This window comes from Amphiura filiformis, chromosome 10, assembly GCF_039555335.1.
Source record: "Amphiura filiformis chromosome 10, Afil_fr2py, whole genome shotgun sequence".
Lineage (NCBI taxonomy): Eukaryota > Metazoa > Echinodermata > Ophiuroidea > Amphilepidida > Amphiuridae > Amphiura > Amphiura filiformis.
In genome coordinates this window covers 3,282,077-3,308,204 of record NC_092637.1, presented here as the reverse complement: position 1 = coordinate 3,308,204, position 26,128 = coordinate 3,282,077, and the positions used below count along the sequence as shown (strand labels likewise).

At 37.1% G+C, this 26,128-nt stretch overlaps 1 protein-coding gene across 4 annotated transcripts; it reads right to left on the bottom strand.

Annotated features, from left to right (window-relative positions):
* Nucleotides 1-644: 644 nt before the first annotated feature.
* On the bottom strand, nt 645-26,128 carry LOC140162426 (uncharacterized). 4 transcript variants are annotated; one of them, XR_011860274.1, is made up of 8 exons: nt 25,769-26,128; nt 15,447-15,750; nt 12,878-12,995; nt 11,142-11,231; nt 7,623-7,743; nt 4,846-5,219; nt 3,259-3,400; nt 645-2,248 (listed from the first exon to the last, which is right to left on the bottom strand). XR_011860274.1 is itself a non-coding variant. In XM_072185655.1 (6 exons), exons 4-5 carry the CDS (start codon nt 7,729-7,731, stop codon nt 4,879-4,881), a joined length of 450 nt encoding a protein of 149 aa, XP_072041756.1. In that variant the 5' UTR covers nt 7,732-7,743; nt 11,142-11,231; nt 12,878-12,995; nt 15,447-17,987; the 3' UTR covers nt 645-2,248; nt 4,846-4,878. The 4 variants fall into 4 exon arrangements, 1 of the variants encoding a protein (XP_072041756.1); XR_011860273.1 differs by lacking the exon at nt 25,769-26,128 and adding an exon at nt 16,107-17,986 and having other exon boundaries at nt 15,447-16,051; XR_011860275.1 differs by lacking the exon at nt 25,769-26,128 and adding an exon at nt 17,281-17,986.

Genomic DNA, 26,128 nt, shown 5'->3' with positions numbered 1-26,128 from the left:
GAGAACATGCCTGAAACCATATAATTTGGGGATGATTTGAACAGACCTGCATTCCAGACGTATCCGGTACTTATTCCCAGCCATTAAGTCAAATGAGACACATGTAGCACAAGTGCATCGCTTTTGATATTATCCATGTGGAGCATGTGTGGCCGAGTGGATAAGGCGCCCGACTCATAATCCATAGGTTGCGAGTTCGAGCCCCGCTCGTGTCAACTTTATCCTCATTGCCTACTGGGGGATGGGGTTGGGTTGCATTGGATGTTTGTATAGTTGTTTGTTTCAATGTTGCAATATTGGCGCTGATTAAAAGCTGCTGCCTGCAAATTGCATTGTGTCTGTTTAGGTGTGTTTAATGTACAATTCTAGCAATTTGACCTGCAGGTCACCATTAGAGTTTGAAATAAAACCTTCCTTTTTTACATACAGTGCCTAGTCATGACAAACCATTTGTATGTTTGGTCACGTATGATACCCTCTGGTCAGTGAACAGTGGCCCCTATGCATTATAAGTCTTCTGCATTGTAAATAAAACAAAACCAATTTCCATTGATTAAGATATTGTAATGAAATTAACAGAATGAGTAGAAGGCATGTCCATCAATTTATAGACTGGTTCTATTTTGGTTCTATTTTGGAAATTAGCTTGGTTAATTCGGGTATGCTGAATTTAAAATAATATTTCAAGCTATTTTTGAACCAAATTCACTAAAAACATGTCAATTTATTCGTTTGGGTCTAAGGACCACAAAAATGAAACATATTTGCATGTAGGACATAAAAGTTATAAAGTTGTGAGGCTCAACAGGTCCAAGGTTAATTCGCATGTTATAAAGGGCTGAAAAATTTAAATTGTTCTGTCAATGGATGCAAACTGTTTCTCAAGTTCAAGGGATTCAGGAAAAGAATAGGTTTTTTATCTACGATGTCAAGTTCAGAAAATAGATGATAAATAAATACAAATTCCATTGAATCCTATGGAATTCTACATATCTTTTGATGCTTTACGGTGTAACATGCTAACTAGACATCGTAAACTATTCTTTTTCTGAAACCTCTAAGCTAGGCAAACAATTTGCTTCAGTTTTTACGAAAATTGGAGCAACTTTTGATCCATACACAACAAGCAAATCGACCTGTGACCTTCTGTGGCCCATAACCTCTTAATGGTAGGTTGTACGCTAAAAAATTACATTTCTGGGATCCGTGGGACCAGAGGCATAATTTGACATGTTTGAAAGTGTTATTGGAATAAAATTATTTTTTTCCCTCACAATCCTATGGAATCATTTTGAGGATCTTTTTGAGGGTTACGGTCTCAAAATATTGCTTGGCAGAAAAAAGATTCGAGTTCAGCATACCCAAAAAAAAAAAAAAAAAAAGAAGCTGGTTACCAACTCTTATGCAAACTTGCCGCAAAGAACACCATTTTTCCAAAATTATTAAGAGCCAGTCTATTATTGCATAAATTGATTTTTTGTAGGTTGTTGATTTGTTATTTCTAATCATTTTTCCAAACACGGTACATACCATTATGGGACACCATGTAGATAATTGGAGATTATCACATTATGAGATAACTAGTATATTAGTTGAATGCATGTGATGCGAGAAATTTGAATACTTAACATATAACAGAAATACATGCATTTGAAAAAGGGTGTTGTGATTAACAAATGTGACACGATCTGGTCCATGGGGGGCCAAAGGAGGCATTTTTGAAAGTTGAGTTACTGTAATTATTACATTAAACATACAATAGGCTATCATTTACTGCAAACACCAAGGTCTAGCATACTTGGTTCTAAAGTAATGACGTTTTTTGATGTCTATTTTCTTATGTATTTTATTGTTTTTTTACTCCATATTTTTACCTTTATCTCAGTTTCAAATTTGCTGCCTTTGGTCCCCATGGACCAGATCGTGTCACAAATGGGACCCTATCCTGTTCATGTTAGATTTTATGTATTGGCTACTTAACAAAACCCTAAATGTCGTCATTCTCTATGTCGTCCTCTTCAGACTCGTCATCTTCAGACTCGTCATCTTCCTCGTCTTCCCCATCAATGCCAACTTCCTTGCCTTTGTGCAGTGTCTCTAGCAGCATGCGCAAGTCCTGGTTGAAGTCTTCATCATTATCCCATTCATGTGCAAGAGCTTTCTTTAACATGGAGCTACCTTTGTCAATTGCACCTTTTACAAATGCAAGCCCTTTCTTCTTGACTTCCAGCTCACCGGTCATGCATGGCTGCAAAATATAATGCAAAAAGATAAGACAGTAATTTAGTATAATACATGTAATAATAATAATAATAAGATTAATAATTAATAATTCTTACAAACCATCATCAAGGGACTTCACATAGATGCACCTAATTAATTAAAGAGCATTACAACCAACGGACACTTTTGCCAGACACCAGACTGCCTGACAAAAGTAGGCTTCTCAAATCTAATGGGAATGAATGAGTGCATTTATATCTGTATTCAAATTGTGCAGGTTTGCATGTTATTCACATACCAGTGTAGAGTCTGATTGCAACCATGGAGCTCCATAGTTGATTAAGTTTCATAAACAGTGTCTTTGACCCATATAGGGTATAACGCCTCCCATTTTGTAATAAGCAGACCTTGACAGTAAGTTGGTTATGTACGGACGTGAGTGTGTGAAACTCCATGGTTAGAATATATATGGGTGCCTGAAACGCCATGTTTATATTTGCTGGCAGGAAGAGACTCAGAACTGGACACATGGTTAGAATATGGGTGTCTAACACTCCATGGTTATATTTGCTGGCAGGCAGACACTTGGAACTGGGACATCCAAATGCAGATGCACTTTTTCTGATTATGCCATGTATGAAGGTAACATTGACATAGACTCAATCATATTTTATTAACTATTATATTTTTAGGCATTTAAACTGCTGCATATTTCCTTATACGTTTTTACATTATTAGGACATCATAATACTAATTCTGAGTGTACGTCTGTCCAGACGCCGCGTGCATAATGCATGCACATGAACGGCGCAAAAGCCATATACTTACGTCCCAGTGACTAGTGGACATGATAATATGGAAAAAAAATGAAAGGGGACAAGAAGGTAGATGGACGGGTCACAGGTACATGGGGTTATGTAGCAAGTATGGTTACGGGTACGGGATTATGATAACAGAAATGAGTGATCGCTTCCATTTACTCAGCCAGCATTAATACCACTATAGTTAATTAATAACTACCAAAGGATCACATACTTGCGGCAATTTAACATTCCAGATTATCACATATGTCCATGTAATATCACAAGGTCATTTTCTTCTGCGATCCTTTTCCTTAGCATGTGCAAATCAACAGCTTTCTTCTTCAATTCTGCAGGTGCACCCTCATATTTGGGATCTATAGAATAAAAGTTGATGTTTTTTAAAAGAACATGTCAAAATATAGTTATCCAGACTTTCCCCAGTACAAACAGGAAAAATACAGCAAGTGAAGTGTGCAAATCCCACTGATAAGATGTATTCGGAGGATATAGAACTGTTCTTGCACCACAATGCTGGACACTGGGGCTAAAAATACTTTCACAAAGTTCTTAAAGAGAAAGTTGGATACAGAAAATGTTTCCAGTGCAGATGGTGGGCCAGTACCAATTTCATAAGGCGTTCAACTATGGTGCAAGAGGTTGCTGGTTAAAACCCTGGTGGTGCCTAGTATGCTCTTGTGGAAAAATTGAGTTAGCTTGAAATTTCCCTGGACAAGGAAGTCACTGCTAATTTGTCTTGTTGTAACCCGTACGAAACTCAGGGAGCTGATCCTGGTTGCGATGGTTATTTGTGGTATGTCTAGGGTGTGCGCTCTTGAAGCAGCAAGTCCCTGAATTGTTGTTTAATGGTTTATGGAATGGTGTGGGGCCATAGTGGTCAGCGACGACCTGTAAAGTGTGCTGAGGCTTGTGGATCAATGTCCAGGCGTTGTGCCTGTGCGTAGCGCACTATAAATCACTGCACTTTTTTTTAAATGCTATATGCAGAATTATGACACACATTTCTAGTACTTTGTGGTGTTGGACTCTACCTGGGAGATATAACAAATGTGCTGTCACTAAGTAAGCCCTCAAGAGTAACTTGCCATACGCAAATGATCATATATAATTGGAGAGGTACTAGGTCAGTCTGCTATGTAAATTTTCCAATGTCACTCCCCTGGTTGTGTTAAATTGGTATTTCTAGTATTTGAGGATGACTTACTGCCCCTCCCTATCCTGAGCAATATTTATCTAAAATATATAATATTCGTTTAATGTGCAGGTTTCAGATAATCTGCCTAAAAAGGTTTAACTCATAAAGTGTAATGCACATGAGAAGAATACATTGTTCAGCTACAATGTACAGTTCAAGTTACATGTATAAAATTGGATCAAATGAGCCTATATTTACACATAATAATGGTTGCAATTGGATCTGAACTGTTCATGTGAGACCAGCTTTATAATTTTCAGCCCATTTATAAGTTCACCTCAAATGACTGTTGACATCCGTGTGTGACCTTGCATATCAACAATACCCATAATGCAGCTATGAAATATGAATTAAACTGGTTGAAATATGATTTAAACTGTTCATTTGAGACAAAATTTTAACTCAAAATCTTACATAATGTTATTTTATAAGTTGACCTCAAATGACCCTTGACCTCTGTATATAACCTGCCCACCACTGATACATGAAAGATCCCATAGTGAAACACACACACTGAGTGACACTGACTGACACCCATACTCACAACCTGCGATGCCATAAGGAATCTTCCTTCTGACAACCTAAAAATAAGTACAGTTTCCTCACCAGCTTCTTTGCTCCGTGCTACCTTTCTCTTCTCTATGCCATAGCAGGTAACCTCAATCTCCTGTTGGAGGGTACGCTATTTCTGGTCTGCAGCCTGCTTCTGGCCTTCTTCAAAAACTCCTCCTCAGAAAGAAATGGAACACTGTCTTGCAGGATTTTCAACATGTCTTCTTTCCTCTGAAGCAGCATTTGCTTATCTGCAGTATGCTTTCTTGCTTCCGAGAAATGCAGGTGTGTTCCTGTCAAGTGAGATAACCTGTCACTTGACGATGTTGTGTATGTGCCGAGTGATTTATTTTCTTTCAACCTCTGTGATACAAAGAAAAACTCAGCGGCACTGCCAGTGTCAGTTTCATCTGAGAGATCGGAATTATCTAGAATAAGAAAATATAAATTTCAACGGCTACTTTATTTGCAAGCTATTTAAACTGGTTTTTGCAAAGTTATATTGTTGTATAGAAATTGATGAAACACACAGGTCAGATCAACCATGATTATACTTGGTGACTGAAAAAATCACTTGTACTTAACAATATTTTTATCACTGTGAATCTATCAGTCAAATCTTGCCAATGTTACAGCATTTTTGAATTGCTCCTCAATTTGAGAGTGCTCATATCATTGCTATAGTTGCATAATGTCATCAGGGGCATAGCCTGCATTCTTGGTCAAGGGAGGAAAATAAAAATATTGGGGAAAAACCCTGGTAGCATCATCCTCATCCGGTAATATCTGTCAGTTAAATATTTATATGATGTTCCTTAAAGAGACTGCACATGTTAAGTCTTTGAGCTTTCAAATAAGAATTTCATTTGGACAATGTGCACTTGTAGCAAGCCAAAATTTGGTTTTATACTATTTGGCCCATGCTTTGGGTAAATTGTGGTGAGAAACAGGCTCCTTGCCCCTTTCTTTTCCTTTGCCTTTCTGATTTTCTCTTTCATTTGTTTGCCAGAGTGTCACTTTTCTCTTTCCTCATGTTGGCAGAATTCAAATTGGCGACAGAGCATTCCAAGCTGCTGCACCGGCACTGTGGAACTGCCTCCCACGTAACATCAGGGAGGCACGCTCAATCACAAGTTTCAAGAAACTCTTAAAATCTTATTATTATGTTTATTAATTTTATGCTTTGTTTACTATTATGTATGTTCTTGTCATTCACTGTTATGCGCCTTGATCTATTTGTAAAAGGCGCTATATAAATCTTGTATGTATGTATGTATGTATGCTTATATGTCAGCATTAAAGATCTTGGCACCAGTTGGGGCCAAAGGTGTGCAAAAAGTATTTAGGTATGGAAACAGTGATAAATTTGTATTTATATATCATATTTAGGCTAAAATGTGTAGATGCATTTTTGGCCAAAAATGGGGATTTATTTGTTGACAATTTTCCCCCAGTAGATTTCAAATATGTGATTGCACCTATTAAACCTTTAAACATTGTTTATTTTATGATTTAATTTTTCAGACAATAATAGGTTTATTCCATTAAAAAAATCACTTTAAGTATAACTTGATAAATATTTTCGCAATGTTTACCCAAAATTTGCAGTCCCAGTGACAAATGATTCCCGAAAATTGGCCACTTATAGTAAAATTCCAGGTTCTGACTAGACTATCCCGTAGTCCACTTGCCCATTGTACATACTCTGGATATTGTATTTAAGCTTAAAACTCTGATTTAATTAATGTGTGCACAATTGATAGATTTTCACATCTGTTCTTTTCAGTCACCCTACTCCCTCTGTTTGTTAGCTTCGCAAGTGGACTACTGACTTTGGATTGCGGTCAGAGATGCTTAACACGGCTGTCTATGAGCTTCTATGGATGAGATTGTCGGAAATCTGGCCTACTAAAATTGGCCATGATGTAATGCATCTTTAAATGGATCTGGCTTGTGATTGGTCGCCCGATCTCGTTATGGTTTAAATCCTCCAAGTACCTGTCATTACCATTAATAACTACATGGTACACAAGTATGTGGCCTACCCCGCCTTTGTGTTGTGTAATTGCATGAACGCGTCAGTTAAGTGCATGAACGCGTCTTGTATTTGCTTGTGGTTAAATTCTAAACAAGTATGATTGACAGTGTGAGTGTTAGGGACTTTGCCCGTTCAAAATCCTGTTTAAAATTGAAAGTCCATAGTCTATTTTTAACCTGGAATTTCGCGATTAATACAATACAATTATGACATTATGATATGTTGCATTTAATAATATAAGCCCTTTAGTAAACACTTTACTTTTACTGTCACTAATATAATTATATAAACTTTTTCAATTTTATACTAGTATTTTGATGTAATTAATATCAGTATAATTTTGAGTTCAACTGAATGCTTTCATCATGATTAACATCACAAATAGACTATGGCATAGTCTAGGTTCTGACATAAAATTTGATTGGAAAATGTAGAAGAATGACTTTGCCCTTATTTTGTACAATGTAATAAGTTAATATGCTGGTATTAAATTTAAATTAACTAGTTTCATCAAAACTCAAAAACCAAACAAGCTTTTGAGATAAAAATGCAAACTTGTTGTGTCCAAAATAGTTGCTTATAACAAGTTTATCTTCAATTTTGACTGAATGGTAATGTATTTGATTAAAAAAATAAAGCAACACAGATTTTGCATTTCTGATTACATATTCATAATCTGCATAAAATTTCACCCTAGAAAAAGTTCATTTGACCATAATATTAGTAACTTATGTTCATACCATTTTGGCTTCCATGGTGCCAAGATCTTGAACGCTGTCATATCAATACTTACCTTCAGCTATATTGGCAATATCAGCATGCCATCTTTCAATATCTATCCTGCTGTATCTGTTTCCATTGGCAGCCCAAAATTCCTCCCACTGCTGCTCAGCTTTATCCATTCCCTTTTCCACCTGAGTTAAAACAATAACAACAAAAACAAATTTTGCACATTAACACCTTACCAACATGACTAATTAGTTAACAGCACATTATACAATAGTTTAAAAAGTCTTCTATGATAAAGTTTATATGAATTTTACCAATGCCTTAAATAAGACATAACGACATATTTTTATTAGTTGGATCAATCATTTTTTTGCTTTTACATATAGAGTCACATCCAATTTTCAGCAATGCTGAAATTTGAGGTATCCTGCCAAAAAAAATCCATACACCGCTTTCATTAATTAAATGCAAGACTTTTTAAAGAATAAGGTACTCAACTAACTTGCTCATTTTTGGAGAAAATCCCGAAAAGTTTTTTTTTCGCCCAAATTTCTTCAGTCACCGTAACAAATAATTCTTGAGTAAAATTTATTTTTTTCAATTTTGAATATTTTTTTTAAATTTTCAACTTCTATTTGAAATTTAGGTGAAAATCTTACTTTTTATGGTTCTTTTGGCAAAACTGAGCATTTCTAACCATTTTTGGTACAAATTTCTCAAACATTACTTGAAATTGAACTCAAACATAACTTGCCTATATCTCGTACTTTACTCATGGACATGTGTGTACAAGTTGCATCATAAAGAAATGGGAGCAATTGTCTCCATGAATATTCGTTCAGACAACACAATTAACAACCAAGATATTCTTGGGATAAAATCCACTGGACCAGGCCAGGCTAATCTGGCTGCAAATAATAATAATAAAATCCCAAGTAGTTGGGGGTTTCTTCCCTAAATTCTACTTAATTCTTTGTTTATTTAGGTGATATGTATTAAAGGATATGTCTGCGGCAATCACAACATTATCCCTTACATGTTAGAAAAATACTTATCAAGCACAGATCGCATGGTTTTATTTAAAACAAACTCATATTGACCATAAAAATGAAACAACCAGTTCTCAACACGTAATATTCAAAATTCCCCCATCAGAATGTTCTAGTGTCATGGTTATATCTGTGCTCAATTGTTGTCAGTCTTCATTATATTACTGGGACGTCATTGCACTGGACAATTTCTCAGCCTGGAAATTTTAAATATTGTGTGTTGAGAGACGGGTGTATTAATTCATTTTTGTGGTCAATATGAGTTTGTTCAAATAAAACCACGTAATTCGTGCTTGATAAATTATTTTCTAACATATAAAGGCATAATGCAATGTTATGTTTGCAGGAGTGCTCATTTAATTCCTTCATCCTCCAGAAAAAAAGTATTCCTAATAATTATTGGGAGCAAGTTTTACAACTGTGCACTGTCAAATTTGCAATTGAAACCACCTGTCAATGAGTAGAAAAAAAAAATCTTGAATGACATCTAATTAAATAAAACATATATTATCATTATCAATATCAACACTTACATCTATGTACCCTTTGCACAACTGTGCTGACATTCCAATTAGCAATTTTTGCTTGACAAAACCAGTAAGTTTTTACTTTCTCTAATATTTTGTCCTACATGTCGGAGGACTTCATCAGATGTGATCATCTGATCCACTTTCCCCGGAAAATGACTTCCGGCTGTGATTGGTCTTGTCTCCAGTCTTTAAAAGTGGGTCATATACGTGATAATTGCCTTCCTCTCTATTAATGGTCTTTGTTTCCTCTTTCTGATCTCCATCGCTTCTCGTACTTCTCTGGATCTTCTGACATGCACTTTGCCAAGTATCTTGGAGTCCTCCCAGTTGACAACATGATTTGCCCTCGCGACGTAATCAGATATGGCTCATGACTTTGTTTATTGTTGTTCTGATGCCCTTCGTTCTGACCGAGTGAACTTTTTCTCATTCACTTTCTTAACCTCCGCTTGATGTTCAGCAAGCCTAATCCTGAACAAACGAGAGGTCTCACCAACATAACTAAGATCGCAATTTTGGCAGCCGATCTCATAAATACAATTGCCTGTCTTTATAGCCTGTCTCTTTTGTCCTTTGGGTGGACCAGTATCTTTTGAGGGTTTGATGGGGCTTCATTGCAGTGTCTACTATGTGCTCGTTCAGAAATTCCATAAGGGAGCACTACCATCCCCTTGCTTTTGTCCTCATTCTTTTGATCTTTCTTTGCGCTAGGTTTCACAGCCGCTTTAGATTTTTGTTGCATTTTAGCTTTGACTTGATCCACTGCCCATTTAGGATAGCCACAGTTTTTAAGGGCTCCACACACCTGTTTTTCTTCATTCATTCTATCCGCTTCTTCCGTGACCACGCTGTACATACGGTCAAATAGAGTTCAGACTACACCCATTTGCTGAAGGACGGGTGTTCTGAATTAAAACCGAGGTATTGATCAGTATGGGTTGGTTTCCTGTATACCAGGAGCTTTACCGAACCGCCATGTTTCCGAACAATAAGCGTGTCGAGAAATGGTATTTGCCCTTCTTTCTCTTCCTCGTACGTGAATTTTACACTGTCTGTTTTTGTCAACTTGGTTTAGATGATCAGTTAAATTTTGAACTTCATCTGTTTTTATGATTTCGAGCACGTCATCCACATAATGACGCCAATGCCGTACTGGCTTACAATCAATCGGGGCAGTCACGATTGCTTGCTGTTCCAGGAATTCCATAAAGAAATTCGCTATGATGGGGCTGACTGGGCTGCCCATCGCTGCACCAAACCTTTGCCTATATATGGCACCTCTGAATTCAAAATATGTGGTGGTGAGTATCAAGGAGTTCGATAATGTCATCAACTTCAAGTTTGGTGCGCATTTTAAGATCTTTGTCATCCACCAGTCTTGGTTTAACCACATCTAAGGCCTCCTTTATTGGGGTGTTGGTAAACAAGGATACCACGTCGTGAGAGTTAAATATTTCATTTTCCTCAATACACACTCCACTTAGGTCCTCCTCTAATTCTTTTGAATTTTTATCGTGGTGTTCCTTGGTACCGACCAAAGGATTGAGCAAATCGACATGGGCTTTTGATGTCTCATAGCCGAGGGAATCTGTATAATCGAAGATTGATCATATAGGGTTGCCTTGCTTGTGAATTTTGCAGTGCAATAAAGTCGTAGTGTATTTGCTCTTGTAGGGTACAAAAGCTTATATTGTTTACCATCAATTTTGTTCTCTTTCTTAAGTCTAGCGAGGATGGTAGTTAACTCTCGCTTGTACTTTGGGGTGGGGTCAGTCTTCAATTTTTTTAAGTTCTTTCGTCTTTCAGCATTTCATGAACCTACTCTTCAGTCTCTTTAAAGACTGGAGACCAGACCAATCACAACCAAAAGTCACATTTCTTGGGAAAGTGCATCAGATGGTCACATCTGATGAAGTCCTCCGATGTGTAGGACGAAATATTAGAGTAAGTAAAAACTTACTGGTTTTGTCAAGCGAAAATTGCTAATTGATATGTTTTACAAACCTGATGAATCTATTCACTGATGTGCTGACATTGGTACGATCTTTCTTGTATTCCAGAAAAATACATGTTCTGTTATGGTATCGACTCTGTCTGTGTAGTAAAAAAAAATAAAAATAAAAAGGAAACAAATAAAAAACTGGTAATTATAAACTGGGGTTTTGGATGTGAGTTTATATCTGACAGTGAAAAATAACATTTTATGGACAAAAAAAATACAATTTACAATATAATACAATACAATCTATTTCTTATGGAAATATTATAATATTACAATATATGGCATTAAGAAAACAAACAGTTTTTTTCCTTTTCTGGTAAACTAAATGTCCTGATCCAGATGATCAGTAAATACTTCAGATTGATGAAAATTCTTCACTTTGCATTGGGTGTCATCTACATAGCAATAAAACAACAATGGGGTTTGATCCCATTGATATTTGGTACGTGTAATTCCTTTCTGTACATGACTTCCATCATTACAGGTAGTCACAAAATCAAGAACAACAAGACACCCGTTGGTGCACCTAGAACTTTTCATAGCATAACAGATGGTGTTATAAACACATCTGTCTACTAACAACAACAGCACCAAATTTGTGTACAATTAATTGAAAACAATAAATATAGAATGGGCTTAAGTCACACAATCCTGAAAAATGGAGTTATCAATTTCTGCTACCAGAGGGTAAGTGACAAACTCTGTCCAAGTTTCATAGTGAAATAATGGGCATTGAAACTGCAAAGATAAAATCTCCTCCGTGCACTTAAAGTATGTGTCCATAAAAACATTGTTTGCCATTTATCTACATTTTACTTACAAAAATGATACTGCTATAGGCATATCTTGTTCTTTCACATAGAGTATGTGCCACCTTTAAAAGCATACCATTTGGATAATTGAGCATGCAGCAGTGCAGATGTAAAGTAATATAATATCGCACAATCTGCGTTTTTTTCATTCCTTCTAACCCCTTTGCTCTTGTATTTTGCATGGTGATGGAAAATACATAATGCATAATTATGTGTAGTTAATTGATAGGCAATTTTGTTATTGTGTCAATTGTTTAACAATGTTTTAAATGGATATGTTAGGATTGTCCAAATGTGAGTATTAATTTCTTCCCATGTCAGCACTAATATCTTGAAATAATATATATGATAATACTATTGGTGGTAGCACAACCAATAGTATGTATAGGGGAGTTGTGTGACATACTGGTTCAGGTCTTTACCTTTGGTGCAAGCAGTCTTTGGTTCAATTCCCTGCAGGACAAAAAAACCTTATCCGTTCTCTATGTGACTCATCTGATAAAGGCCAGGCAGAAGATCCATGATGAAAGACCTTGTTACAATCGGTTCCGATCAGGATAATAACCCCGATTGTTGGCTACACTTGCCTGTCCCATAAAAATATCCTGATCAGCTACCTACAGCAGCAATACTTTTAGACCCGTGGGTTGTGTCCAAAATGTGAAATCACAATTCTTTTTAATACAGCCCTTCTCAAACATATTCAAAATACAAAAGCACCAATATGTGGAGTTTTTCATGTTTGTGAAGATTATCATTCATCCAGGTAGTAAACAATAATGAAATTTGAACTATAATCTAGTCAACTGGACTTACTATTTTTTGAGTGGGAAATTTTCACGTCCATATAATAAACATGAAATATATGTATACAAGGCTCAGAGAATTATGCAGTAGGTTGATCATTATTAACAGTATTCACTTACTTGCAGCAGACACATTCTTTGTCATAGAATTCAACCTTGATAAGTAGCTGAATATCTGTTCCATTTCTTCACCTCTGCCCATGCCTGCATCTTCTTGGTATCGGCCGCCCCATTTGACCTGTTAGGTATCAAAAACATAAATTGGTAAGTGTCCTTCAAAGGCAAAATTTAGATATTTAATAAATTTAAGAAGTGTTTAATGTGATGTACATCATGTAAATTTATCACTTAAACATCACAATGATTTGTAACATTTCTATTTGATTTTGAAAATAAAATTGTGTATCGTCATATGGGTGCCTGTTACCGTAAAAACTTGATAGCTATCAAATCATCGATACACATTATAGCTATATACGAACAAGTAACCCTGCAAATTTGTGTCTCAACCCCATTAGCTCAGTTGGTAAAGCGCCAGACTTTGGTACAATTTCATGTTTTCAAAAGCGCTTGATAGTAAGCACATACATAATATAGTCGCATGTCGTATGGTCAAAATGACAAAAATGTATTTCTTGATATTTTTTTACGAGTAATTTAATAGCGAGATGGTTATTCTATTATTAAGGAAAAGAATATCAAGAAGAGAAATGTACATTAGCATGATTAGCATGAAAAATACTGAAATTCAACTAGGATTTCATTAAAATTTAAAAATGGAACATATAACCTTTTTAAGGTGGTACTTCACCCCTTGATAAATTTGTGACCATTTTTGCATTTTTCTCAATAAATAATAACACACTGATGTGTTATGTATGTATATTATAGGGGTAAGAAATCCAGTTACTACTGGAATTTTAGTGACTCAAGATAAGCAGTACATTATTTTATGATAAGAAAAGAGGTACCACTAAAGCACCTCATTTCTTAACATATATAATGAACCCCTTGTCTTGAATCACTGAAATTTCAGCGAAGTAAATGGATTCCTTGCCCCTATAATATACTAAACTTTTGTTACCAGTGTGTAGTTACTTTTTGAGAAAAATGAATAATTAGTCACAAAATTTATCAGGGGGTGTAGTACCACCTTAAGTATTCAGTAATTGTTTTAGTACAAATTCAACATTCAAAGCTGTCAATACATCATACCCTAACTAGATTTGAAAAAGTAACCAGTAGTTTTGACATGCTGACACGTGAATTTTCACATATAGGCCCTATTGCACACTCCCGCATCCGCCTGCTCCTCCACCCCTGGCATTTTTCATTTCAACTGATGTGATTTTTTTACTGAGTAATGCATAATTATATATGCTTCAGTAGACTGAAAGAGAATCAAATTAGGCTTAAAAGTGTCCAAGTGTCAGGTTGTACAGATCACCAATAAGCGTAGACTAATCCCAGCCAATATTACACCATCCATGGCCAAGTAGCTTGGAGTCAGTCTAGATTCTCGGTTGAGCTTCAATACCCATGTAGACACAACCCCACAAAAGCTAACAGAGCCTTCTTTTTCCAGAAACCTGAGTCACAGCAGACACAAGGTTAAAGAAGCTGTGTACACTACCTTCATCCGCCCAACAGTCAAATATGCTGCCACCTCATGGGACCCCACACACAGAGGAATACAAGCAAACTGGAGCAAGTCCAACGTAGCTCAGCTCGGTATGTCATGGGTGATTACAGCAAGTACAGTAGTGTCACCGCCATGCTGAAACATCTTAGCTGGATTTCACTTCAGGAACGCCGCCGCAATAGCAGACTGCACATCGATGTTCAACCTGGTCGACATCCCGTGGAACCACTAGTCCACTACATATCTCAGCTTACATGTACATCAACCACCAGAGGCCACAGCTCTAGGTTCTTTATTCCACGCACCCACTCTTCAACGTATGCCAGCGCGTTCTTCCCTCGCACCATCCCGGAGTGGAACCGTCTACCAGTAGACCCTGCTGCATACCCATCTCTCAACTGCTTCAAGACTGCTCTGAGGGATGTTCTTCTGAAGTAGGCGCCACCAGACTTTTTACTTGCACATGTTTATATTCGCACCTGTTTTTCAATTTTCTTGTCGTCTTACGCGACGCATGCCCACAACACATTGTGCATTTATTCTGAACCAAATGAGAGCTGCACAGTATTGGAAGGAAGGAAGGAAGGAAGGAAAAAAAATGAGGTATCAACCACTGCAGTAGGATGTGGGGTTATGGAAAGCCAATCAAATTTGTATCACAATTTTCAGAAAAGTGTAATCCCTCCATCCTTTTTGCATACCAAAATTATGACATGAGACCATATGCTAATTATCAAGTTTTTATGATGCATTTACTTTGTCTCAAGCAAAACACTGAACTCACTGGGTAATAACCCATCAACAAGAGGATGACCTACTGATCTATGTACTCCTTGATGATGCTCTCATTTGTTTATCTCAACTATCTGTATTCATGTATTTCAATAACTACCAAGTAATAAGTACTTGTTGGTGGGGTATGTAAAGAAAAAAATAATACAAATACATCCACCTCTTATGGTCTTACCCAAAATAAGACCTGGCGATATACTGCACATTTCAATTATAGTGTCAGACATTGTCACCACGTGGAGTAAGTTAACTCACCTGACGGTCCCAGGCTTCATTGCTGTTGTACCCCTGGCATATAATCTGGTTTATTTTGCTGTTTTTTTTGCCCACAGCCAATATTTGCATATCACATCCTACCACATAACTGCACCCCTTCTTGCAGCATGAAGCTGGTGTGGAGAAAATGAGGGTAACCATACATTTCACCGCTAAACATGTTTCGGGTCAATGTATGGCGACATCCTGCAACAGCCAAGCCTGTCTCATCCTGTTTAGCTTTGGTAGTGTTCTGAGCCCCTGCAGCCTTCCACACGGTATCCCCACACTTGTTGTCTGCTAACTATTTATAGACATAACAAAATAGAGAGTAAAATATTAAACAACTAGCAACACCTTTCCTTGCAGTACACTGGCACACATGTTACAGTGAAGTAACATTACATCTATGACTGATGGCATATCTAGCATTTTCTATAAAGTTAGTCTGAATTCAATTATTAATAATAAAATTAATAAACAATAAACACTGCTCCAAAGAACATGCATCACTGTGGATCTAACAATGGCCAGATATTTAGCTTTTGTGCCCTATTTAGCAATGATCTTATCAAATGACATCCATCATGTGACCTGTAGATGACCTCTAATATGCTGACATCTTTTATGCGCCAATCCATCATGTGACCTGTAGATGACCTCTAATATGCTGACATCTTTTGTGCCAATACACCCAAAGGCCATTGTGTCGAAGAGACATTCACGAAAGCAGTGTATCCTTCATGTAAAAGAACACCAATCAAATCCCAAGCCTTATCCTAACCCTAATCCTACCCTAACCCTTACCTTAACCCTAAATCCTAACCCTAACTCTAATCCTATTAGTATTTTGTGCTCTCTTATGCTAAGGATAAACCACAGAAGCATGCTTAAGAAATTATGTACATTGTAGCATTACCCTTTGTGCGCACACACACACACAAAACTTTTACCAAGTCCACCCTCATCCAATGTTTACTCGTAAGTATTTATGCAGTAAAATCATTGGGCCATTTGGGCTCTTGGATTTGAAATTTTCAGGGCCCGTGTAACTGCCCAAAAAGTTGAAATATGAATAATTATGAAGAACGATCAGAACAATGAATATTACACAATCTAATCATGGGCCAATCAGACCTGTACTGTAGCTTTTTTATGCAGTGGGCCCAGACTGATTTTTATTAGCTGTGGGCCCTTGGGCCCACTTTATTTGAAACACTGACTCCATGTACCAAGTCAAAAAAAAAATATCTGGTGCTCTTTCGTCAAATCCAGTATTAAAGTTTTGTAGACAAATAGCATGTTTTATAAATAATGCTTGAGGTTGACAATAAGGACACAGTACCTCTGCACACAGAACATCTCAAATTTACATAGCAGGAAAATGATGAAACATACAATTCATATAGACACTTTGATACATTGTAGTTCAGCGTGAAGATGACACAATGAAATTATTGGTGTACCATAAAGCAACCCACACCAACTAATATCTGATTTTCAGTTCGCACCATCCATTACATGAACTTATATCAGAAATTGGGAGCAATACATACCCTCATGGGCAGGAAAAATAAGTTCATAAAACAGAAAATCAAGTCAAGAAAGATGAAGAAGGCACCATCAAGAAAGTTCTTAGTAACAGCGGCTGTATTGTATTGAAAAAGGTCCACAGCAGATGCACACCCCTATGCAGAAGACAAATAAGAAAGATGAAACAAAACTATACTCTACCTCCAGTCACCAGCACTATAGCTTTGAAGGGTGCACAATACTAATAAATTTCCCTATACTTTGTGTACAAAATGGCTTCTATTCAAATGGCTCTAGCTACCTTATGAAGCGACTCAATTTTTCGAAGCAATATATTTTCCTGAAAGACAAACAAACAAGCAAGTAAACAAACAAAAAGAAATATATTGGTGACCATTGAATTTTCGAACTACTGGACCGTGAAGACTATCAAGTTTTTTCATCCCATTTTCAGAATAAATTTGGATAAAAACAAAGAATCTTTCTCAACCTAGGCCAGATGCTTGGAATCAAGCCTACATTTAATACCTGACACAAATTGTTCACAAAATCTGCCAAATTTCTTTGATTTTTAATATTGATTTATAGTTGTTTAACTTTTACCGAAATGTAATTTAAACGCTGCATATCGGGGATGGAAGGCCTTTAGAGACATTATTTGGTGATGGGAAATCTTCAGGGACCTCAAGATGTCTGATTTTATAATTTTCTAAGGGTTTTAATACTAATTAACATTATATATAACTTCACTATGAGGACCGATCTCAAGTTGACATTTTTGGGGCCAAATTCAAATTGGCACCAAATTCTATTAATGTGCTATCTACTGTAGATAGCTCACATTTAAAAGGTCATGGAGGCACTGGAATGGATCAAATTAAAATCAATTTATTTTGAAAATGTTGATCCCCATCTGTATAATGTTTGAGGCATCAAATTAATTTGGTAATGCATGGAAACAAACAAACACAAAGGCTACTGGAGCCTATGTCATGGGCCCCTGGATCAGGTAAACTTACCTTTGTGTGGGGGGGTGGGTGGGTGGGTAGGCTATGATTTCACCAACATGACCAAAGACGGATGTAATTTAACAATAAATAGGCCTATAATTCATGCATTGCATTTGTGGTCATGTTTTTCATATCTGTGTGTCTTTCTTGCTGTATGTCTGTCATAATTTTAGCCTATCCACCACCCCCACACTCACACCATCATACCCCATCCAGACAGTTTTATAACAGTGAAACTGTATCGATGTTTTCTCTATCTCCAACTTGGCTGCCTGTCATAATTAAGCTTAGCCTACACTAGCCCACACCCCCCCCCCCCCCAACACACCCCCACTCACAAAAGGTAAGCTGTCCAGGTATTGACCAACACTGAGTGCCACCATACTGATGTTTCTCCGGTCTCCCATTTCGGGCTATAACTCACCTTAGCACTGGTAAACTAGTATATGTTGCTTTTTTTCTGTGATTTTAGCTATAAATTATATGAATTAAGATCAAAAACACCTCAATCAATATGCAACTGCTAATCAAAACCTGTTTGGCACAACTTGCTCGATCAAAACATCCTTCGTATAGGCTCACACACATACACTCCCTTCATGGTGCACAATACTATAAATTTCCCTATACTTTGTGTACAAAATGGCCTCTGTTCAAATGGCTCTTGCTACCTTATGAAGTGACTCAAGTTTTCGAAGCAATATTTTCCTGAAAGACAAACAAACAAGAAAGTAAACAAACAAAAAACAATATATTGGTGACTATTGAATTTTCTAACTACTGGTGGACCGTGAAGACTATCAAGTTTTTTCATTTTCAGAATAGTGACACTTGTGATTATACCTAGAAAGTGGCGGCTTGAGAAATACATTAAAAATCTGGACAAAAACACAGAATCTTTCTCAATCTTGGCTAGATGCTTGGAATCAAGCCTACATTTAACACCTGACACAATTTTTTTCACAAAATCTGCCCAATTTCTTTGATTTTTAAATATTGATCGATGTTCTAGAAAAAGACCACATCATAGAGGCAGAGCGGCAGACATATATACCACATTGGAAACTGTGAAAATCAGGCAGCAAGGCATTGCCATGAGCAGAGACGAGGGGCAATACAATCCAACTCACATGTTTGAAAATCTTCAGACTTTGAAACATCCACAGTAAATGCTGTTTTATTGGACTAGAAGTCTAGAACTATGAATTTCATCTTAAAATAGCAAATGCAACTCTATGTATATGTAAATCAGTTTGTATGTGCATTAGTCTGGTGGTTCCTTTGTGTTTGATTTAATAGTGTTTATAATTAATCCAATCCAAGAGACTATGTTATGTTATAAACTGAACTAGAACAATTTGGCGCTTTAACCGCAGTGTTGGCAACATTGTACTCTAATGTCAACGATTTCTATACCTTTTGTGTTCTGGATCGATGAGATGCAAGTTGTGAATATAACTTACACTCTATGCTCTTGTAAGCCTATTTTAATACGTGCATGGTATCTTTTTATAGACCTATGAACAAAAAGACTAACAGAGATAGAAAACAGCCGAACCTGGATATTTCGGATGAAATGATAGAATAAATAATAACTCATAACAACCTAGACTATGCCATAGTCGATTTTTGACAAATAAAACATGTTATTAATCATGATGAAAGAGTAGAACTCGAAATTATACTGATATTTATTACATCAAAATACTAGTATAAAATTGTTATGAAAAAGTTTATATTATATTAGTGACAGTAAAAGTAAAGTATATGTAGGCTTATATTATTAAATGCAAAATCATAATGTCATTATATAAGCACTTCAGTCTGAATACTGAACAATTCTGATTTTAGAATCTACCAGTTTATTAATCGCATATTAGGATAGACTATGGACATTGAATTTTAAACAAACACTGTCAATCATACTTGTTTATCATCCAATTTAACCGCACGCACATAGCCTGGAAATACAAGCATGGTACAAGACGCGCTCATGTTCCCGCCGACACAAAGGCCGCATAGTTCTGTACCATGTAGTTATTAATGGTAATGGCAGGTGCCCGGAGTATTTAAACCATAACGAGATCTGTGCGAGCAATCACAAGCCAGATCCATTTAAAGATGCATTACATCATGGCCAATTTTAGAAGCCAGGAATCCGACAATCTCATCCATAGAAGCTCATAGACAGCCGTGTTAAGCATGTAAACCGCAATCCAAAGTCAGATGATCAATTGTGAAAATCTATCAATTGTGCACAAATTAATTAAATCAGAGTTTTACACTTAAATGCAATATCCAGCGTATGCACAATGGGCAAGTGGACTACGGAGTAGTCTAATAACAACCTGGCTCTGCATTGAAGTTTAAACTTCAAGATAGGCAGAAAAATAATGCACTGCAAGACCCATTAATTAAAAAATGCAACATTTTGGGGGTATATTCTGTCTCAAACTTTCGCCATGATCAACGGCTTCATCAATACTTGCACCTCTCAAATCATTTGGCAAAAATGACTATCCCAGTAATGTTTTTGAGTAAAATAACGTGCCTATTTTGAAAAATATATCTTCTTATTGCCCATCAATCCAAAAATTTGTTGATTTAAAAAAAAATGTTCTGGACTTTCATGCTCATCCTACCCAAGCATCCCGCCCAAAACTGCTTTTGTTGAAAATTATCATTTTTGATGATTTATTGATGTTTTCTCAAAATTGCTCAAGTGGATGTAAGGGTTTTGCAACAAAGCTCTTCATATATTGTGTATATTTCGCATGACTAATAAAGTTTTCTTCGACCCCAGACTTCGATATTTGTCGTTTCGGAGGCTTCATTTTCCGAACTTTGTGGGTATAGCTTTGATTCATAATTCTTTGTTATTGCTTCATTTTCTTCTTGATTCATAACAGTTGATGACTTAACTTGAAAGGGGTAACAAAAATTAGCTGATTTGCAAGCTTTGAAATTTTTTTATAAAATCTTGACTCATAGAGTTGATTTTCCGTTAACTCTTTTGAAGCCTCCGAAACAAACTGTTCAGCGAGCTGTGCAAATATAAATAAAAGAGATCATCCAATCTATTTATCAAAATGTAGCATTTATATCCTCAAGTCACTTGTCTTTAAAACATTAGAGATATACATCACCGTATGAAAATGGGACCTAATACAAACTTTCCGTTAACACTTGAAGCCTCCGAAACAAAAGAAGTCTCCGAAACAACAATAAGATTAATTATCATCTTTGCGCATCTAAATTGGGAGCGTTTCATACTGATATCTGCAATGTATTAAATTGTTACTTGATATGTGTAGAATGTCATAAATTTAAACAAGTGTTGATATATGGGTGTGATTGGTGCTTTTTGAAAAAAAACCCTAAGGCAATGAAATTTGTTTCGGAGACTTCTTTTGTTTCGGAGGCTTCAAGTGTTAACGGAAAGTTTGTGGGGGTAGAGGGGGCGAAGCCCCTCCGAAGCCAGAGGGGTTTTACACACTTGAGCACCACTGGAGATGCAATTTCATGGGGTAAAATGCAAAAATGAGAAACTGTTAAAATACTTCACTTTATAGTATAAAAACATTTATTATCTGTGAATACATACTTCCAGTATCATATCATTAACATACACATGAGAAATTGCATCACCATTTTTGCAAAGTACAGTGTGTCTATAAATCATCCAGTCAGGGTTCTAATCTAAGGAATTTTCATTTTAAAATTGGAGATTTTCTCATATCTGGAAACTGAAAATTCCGGAAATGTGACATCTCTGTTAAGCATTTAGCTCTTGGTCCAGGGCCACTCCAAAACCAACAAAAAAATTTTTTTTTTTTTTGAAAATCCGGATTTTTTTTTAAATCCCAAAATTCCGGAAATCCGGAAAAATCACACCCCTGAGAATTTCTTCTCGCCCCCATACACTGCTTAGCATCATGTGCAGATATAGGTAGTGTATGTGCAACGTCCGTGATTCGGAAGTCACATAAAGCCGTTTGTCCCGTGTTCAGGAGGATTCATCCCTGTGCATGTTAAAGTGTCATCAGAGCTATTCGAAAAGAGGAGGACAAGACATACAACGTAAGCGGTGCGAGACTAAGCCATAGTCGAATTTTGATAAAAATATGTTATTATAATTTAATCATGATGAAAGCATTCCGTTGAACTCAAAATTATATTGATGTTTATTTTAAAACATGTTAAAATTAAAGTGTTCAATAGTAAAATGGTCATAAAGAGATAAGAAATATCATAATTAGATGATTAGTGAAAATAAAAGTTATCGAATACAACATATCTTGCATAATTATAATGGCTCACTTCAATACTAAACCATTCTGATTTTGGAATTGGAATCAACCAGTTTATTGATCGCTGAAGCACGAGTAAAAATCCGACTATGTACATTGGATCTTAAGCAGAACTTTACCCGGGACTTTGGTCTCTAAAACACACTGTCAATCATGCTTGTTTATCAATCCAATTTAACCGCAAGCACTAAAAGGCACCCCACGAATGTATGCCAAAAATCACTTGCCCCCCTCTCAGATTTGTCAAAAATTGCTTTCACCCGCTCCTCCCCCTTTCGGCTCGCCAAAAATTTCTTGTCCCCTCAATTTTACCCTCCACAGGGCTCATAATTATTGCATAGCCCCTAACTTAGTTGTCTACCAATAAATCTAGTAGAAGGCCACGGTTTTGAACTCGCCACCCTTAGCGTTGCATCACAAATATTATGAGTTTTTACACCAATCAAGTTTCAAATTAGAATATCTCCATAACTATCAACCCTATAAACTAGCAAAAGTATACATTTTTGGAAAGCTGAAGTCCAAAAGCAATTTAAATATACACATTTCAACTCATTGTACAGGGTGACCTTGAAGTTATACAGGGTGGAATAAAAAAATTCCAAATATATATAAAATGGGTCATTGCTTACATTACTAACTTGCAGATAAACTGAAAGTAAACAACATTGATTTGGTTAGAGGTTAGGGGGAGCCTACTGACTTTGGAAGAAAAAAAATCACAGCTGTTTGGTAATCTCGGAATACAGGGTGTCCCAAAATATGTTCAAATTTTTTTACAATTCAACATGTTTTGAACTGAAACATTTTACCCCTAACCCATACAGAAAAAGTAAGTCCATATTTAGATTCCTCATCAAATTTCCTCTCAGAAAATGTTTACTTTGACTATGATAGGGTAAGTACCGTAATTAAAAATTTACAGCAACTTTTAAATTTTGAAGACATCCGCATTGCTTACTACAGTGTTTAATATGAAAACGGGTAGTTTTGTACCGAAACGTAAAAGTTTGTATTTTATAGACTAAACCAATCATAAAGAGTTCAAAATGATTAAAAACAATTAGCAGAAAATCTTTATTTCCCATAGACTTTGTTCATACCGCCACCGCCTCATCCGCCACCACCTCATCAACCACCTCAGTCATTCTGAACTCAAACAACTCTAACTCCACTATCTTACATGTAGCTGATAAACAATTCTCCTTTGGAGGTCTGTTAGGGCACTCATTTAGCTACAAACTGACACCAAACACACTATAATACCTTTTGTTTATCAGAGCTATAACAATTTGAACAAGTCTCGATTTGGAAAAGCGCAACAAAATAACCACCATTTTTGGGTGGCGAGTTCAAAACGCGTGGCCAGAACTAGTACTAGAACCACCCCCGCCATGCCCCATGGTCGGTAGCCCGAAACATCATGGCCCTAGTTGTTCCTTCCTCACCATAGGGCCATGAACGCGGTACCATGTTAAAAAGTCGGGCACCCTGAACTGATGTCGCGGTGATGACGTCACGCTGACAGCATCTATTTATAGGAAGAATTCAAAACACGGCGACGATACAAGTCTGGTCTTTCACATCCTCAAATGTGCTCAAAATTTACTAACATGCACCAAATATGTTTTGTTTAAGACTCATCTTCACATGAGGAATGGTATGAAGTGGTATTTATTAATTAGAAAAAGTGGTATTTTATGTCCCTGGAAAGGTTTAAGGTAGACATCTCAGACCTTTGCATTGAAAAGTGGAAATCGTAGTGACGGAGGTGTGAGTAGGCCTACCTCGGGCTACATGGTCGGATGTGTGCAAAAAATTTAATTGTCCCACCTCTCGACACATGTGCCAAAAATTGCTAGGATTGAATTCCATAAGCCACTTTTCTTGCCGAACTACTACCATTGACTATGGAGATCATACATGTAGGCCTACACAATGTACATTATCAGGGGGGGGGGCAAGATTGACTGAATTTTGATGTTGTCATTGGTTTTACACGTAAACACTAAAATGTCTCCAATAATTCCAAAAGTGGAAGTGTATGCATGTAATATTAAGCACTATTTTATTACTATTAGTCTAAATCCATTGAGGTTCGACAGTGAACCTCATGTTTTTTAATGTTTTGTATGAATAACAAACGATATGTTTATGACACATACTAAAAATTTCTCCCATCGTGTATCTTTGTTTGCATGGTCTAGCGGTAAGGTCTTCGCCTCCCACGCAGAGGGTCCCGAGATCGATTCCCACTCCTGGGCCTGGCTATAATAATTTTTTTTCTTCACATTCATTTTGAATCCAAAAATATTTATTTTCATGTGAAAATGTATACATTGCACTGAGAAATATATTTTATGCTTTTTTTTCTGTAACGCACTAACAGGGCCAATAGAGCTAAAACGCACCTCGGCAGGCTCGGGCTCGGCACGGGGCGTCCAACATCATGAATGTCCAGGCAGTGTTGCCGTCATATTGTCTGTTTTGTTTTAATACGCTATTGGCTGTTGCCACATGAATAATGTCGGCCACCGTCGTCTGTATTATTTATGTGCACATGCTTCTGCTTCTGGGGGTGCACCGCTCAGTCCGACACGCCGCTAGTCCGACAAAACAAATTCCCTATACTTAGAGGTGCGTCAGTCCGAAAATGAAAAGCACGGCGCTAGTCCGAAAATGAAAACCACTGCAACAGTCCGACACGCCGCTAGTCCGAATCTGAAAACACAGTTTTCCGTCCGACACGCCGCTAGTCCGAATCCGAAATACATTGCGCTAGTCCGAATTTGGAAAACACTTTTTCAGTACGACACTGCGCTAGTCCGAAACTGAAAACATGGCGCTAGTCTGAAACTGAAAACTACAGCGCTAGTCCGAATCTGAAAAACACTGCGCTGGTCCGAATATCTGACTAGCGCAGTGTTTCCCCCAATTCAAATTCGGACTAGCGCAGTGTTTTTCAAATTCGGACTAGCGCAATGGTTTTTAGTTTCGGACTAGCGCAGTGTTTTTTAGATTCGGACTAGCGCAGTGTCAGACTGAAGGAGTGTTTTCCAGATTCGGACTAGCGCAGTGGTTTTCAATTTCGGACTAGCGTAGTGGTATTCATTTTCGGACTAGCGGCGTGTCGGACTGGCAGAGTGTATGTTAGATTCGGACTAGCGGCGTGTCGGACTGGTGCAGTGCATTTCAGATTCGGACTAGCGGCGTTTCGGACTAGCGGAGTGTCGGACAAGCGGCGTGTCGGACTAACGCCCTGTACCCCTGCTTCTGTACTGTACTCATCACCCTGTGTGGCCCTGTAGGGTTATCGGTACATGTATTGATTGCATAGGCATAGCCATGATAATGTGTTGTTTTAGTACACATGTTCACACACAATACACACAGCACCACAGCTAGCAGCTCTTCTTTATCATGATTATTTCATTTGTGATATTATGTGATTAATAATTCCCATACTTACTCATGTACTCGATGACATTAAGTAGGACCCCCTACTCTATTTTCTACGCAAGAAAATCACAACGTCAAGTGTACAACTATCCCGGGACATAGTATAAAAATATGTCCAATCGTAAATAAATGACAGTGTCTAGCAATAGCATGAATCTCGCTGGAGTACCCTGAATCTTGCGCTTCCTTCCGTATTCGATCACAGATAAATATTTTGGAGACTTGGACAAGATCTTACTGACTGCAACGTAGGATGATCTTTGACCTGCTTCTGTCCATACACGTCAGGTACACGTTGACCTCATTAATATTAATTGTTGACGTCATCACGTTGCAACAACCGTTTGACATTGCTTATATTTAGGACTGC

Coding starts and splice junctions, on each gene's coding strand:
- LOC140162426 (XM_072185655.1), bottom strand. CDS start 7,731: ATGGATAAAGCTGAGCAGCAGTGGGAGGAATTTTGGGCTGCCAATGGA. Junction 5,220..7,622: donor TATTGCCAATATAGCTGAAG/GTAAGTATTGAT, acceptor TTCTTATTCTAG/ATAATTCCGATCTCTCAGAT.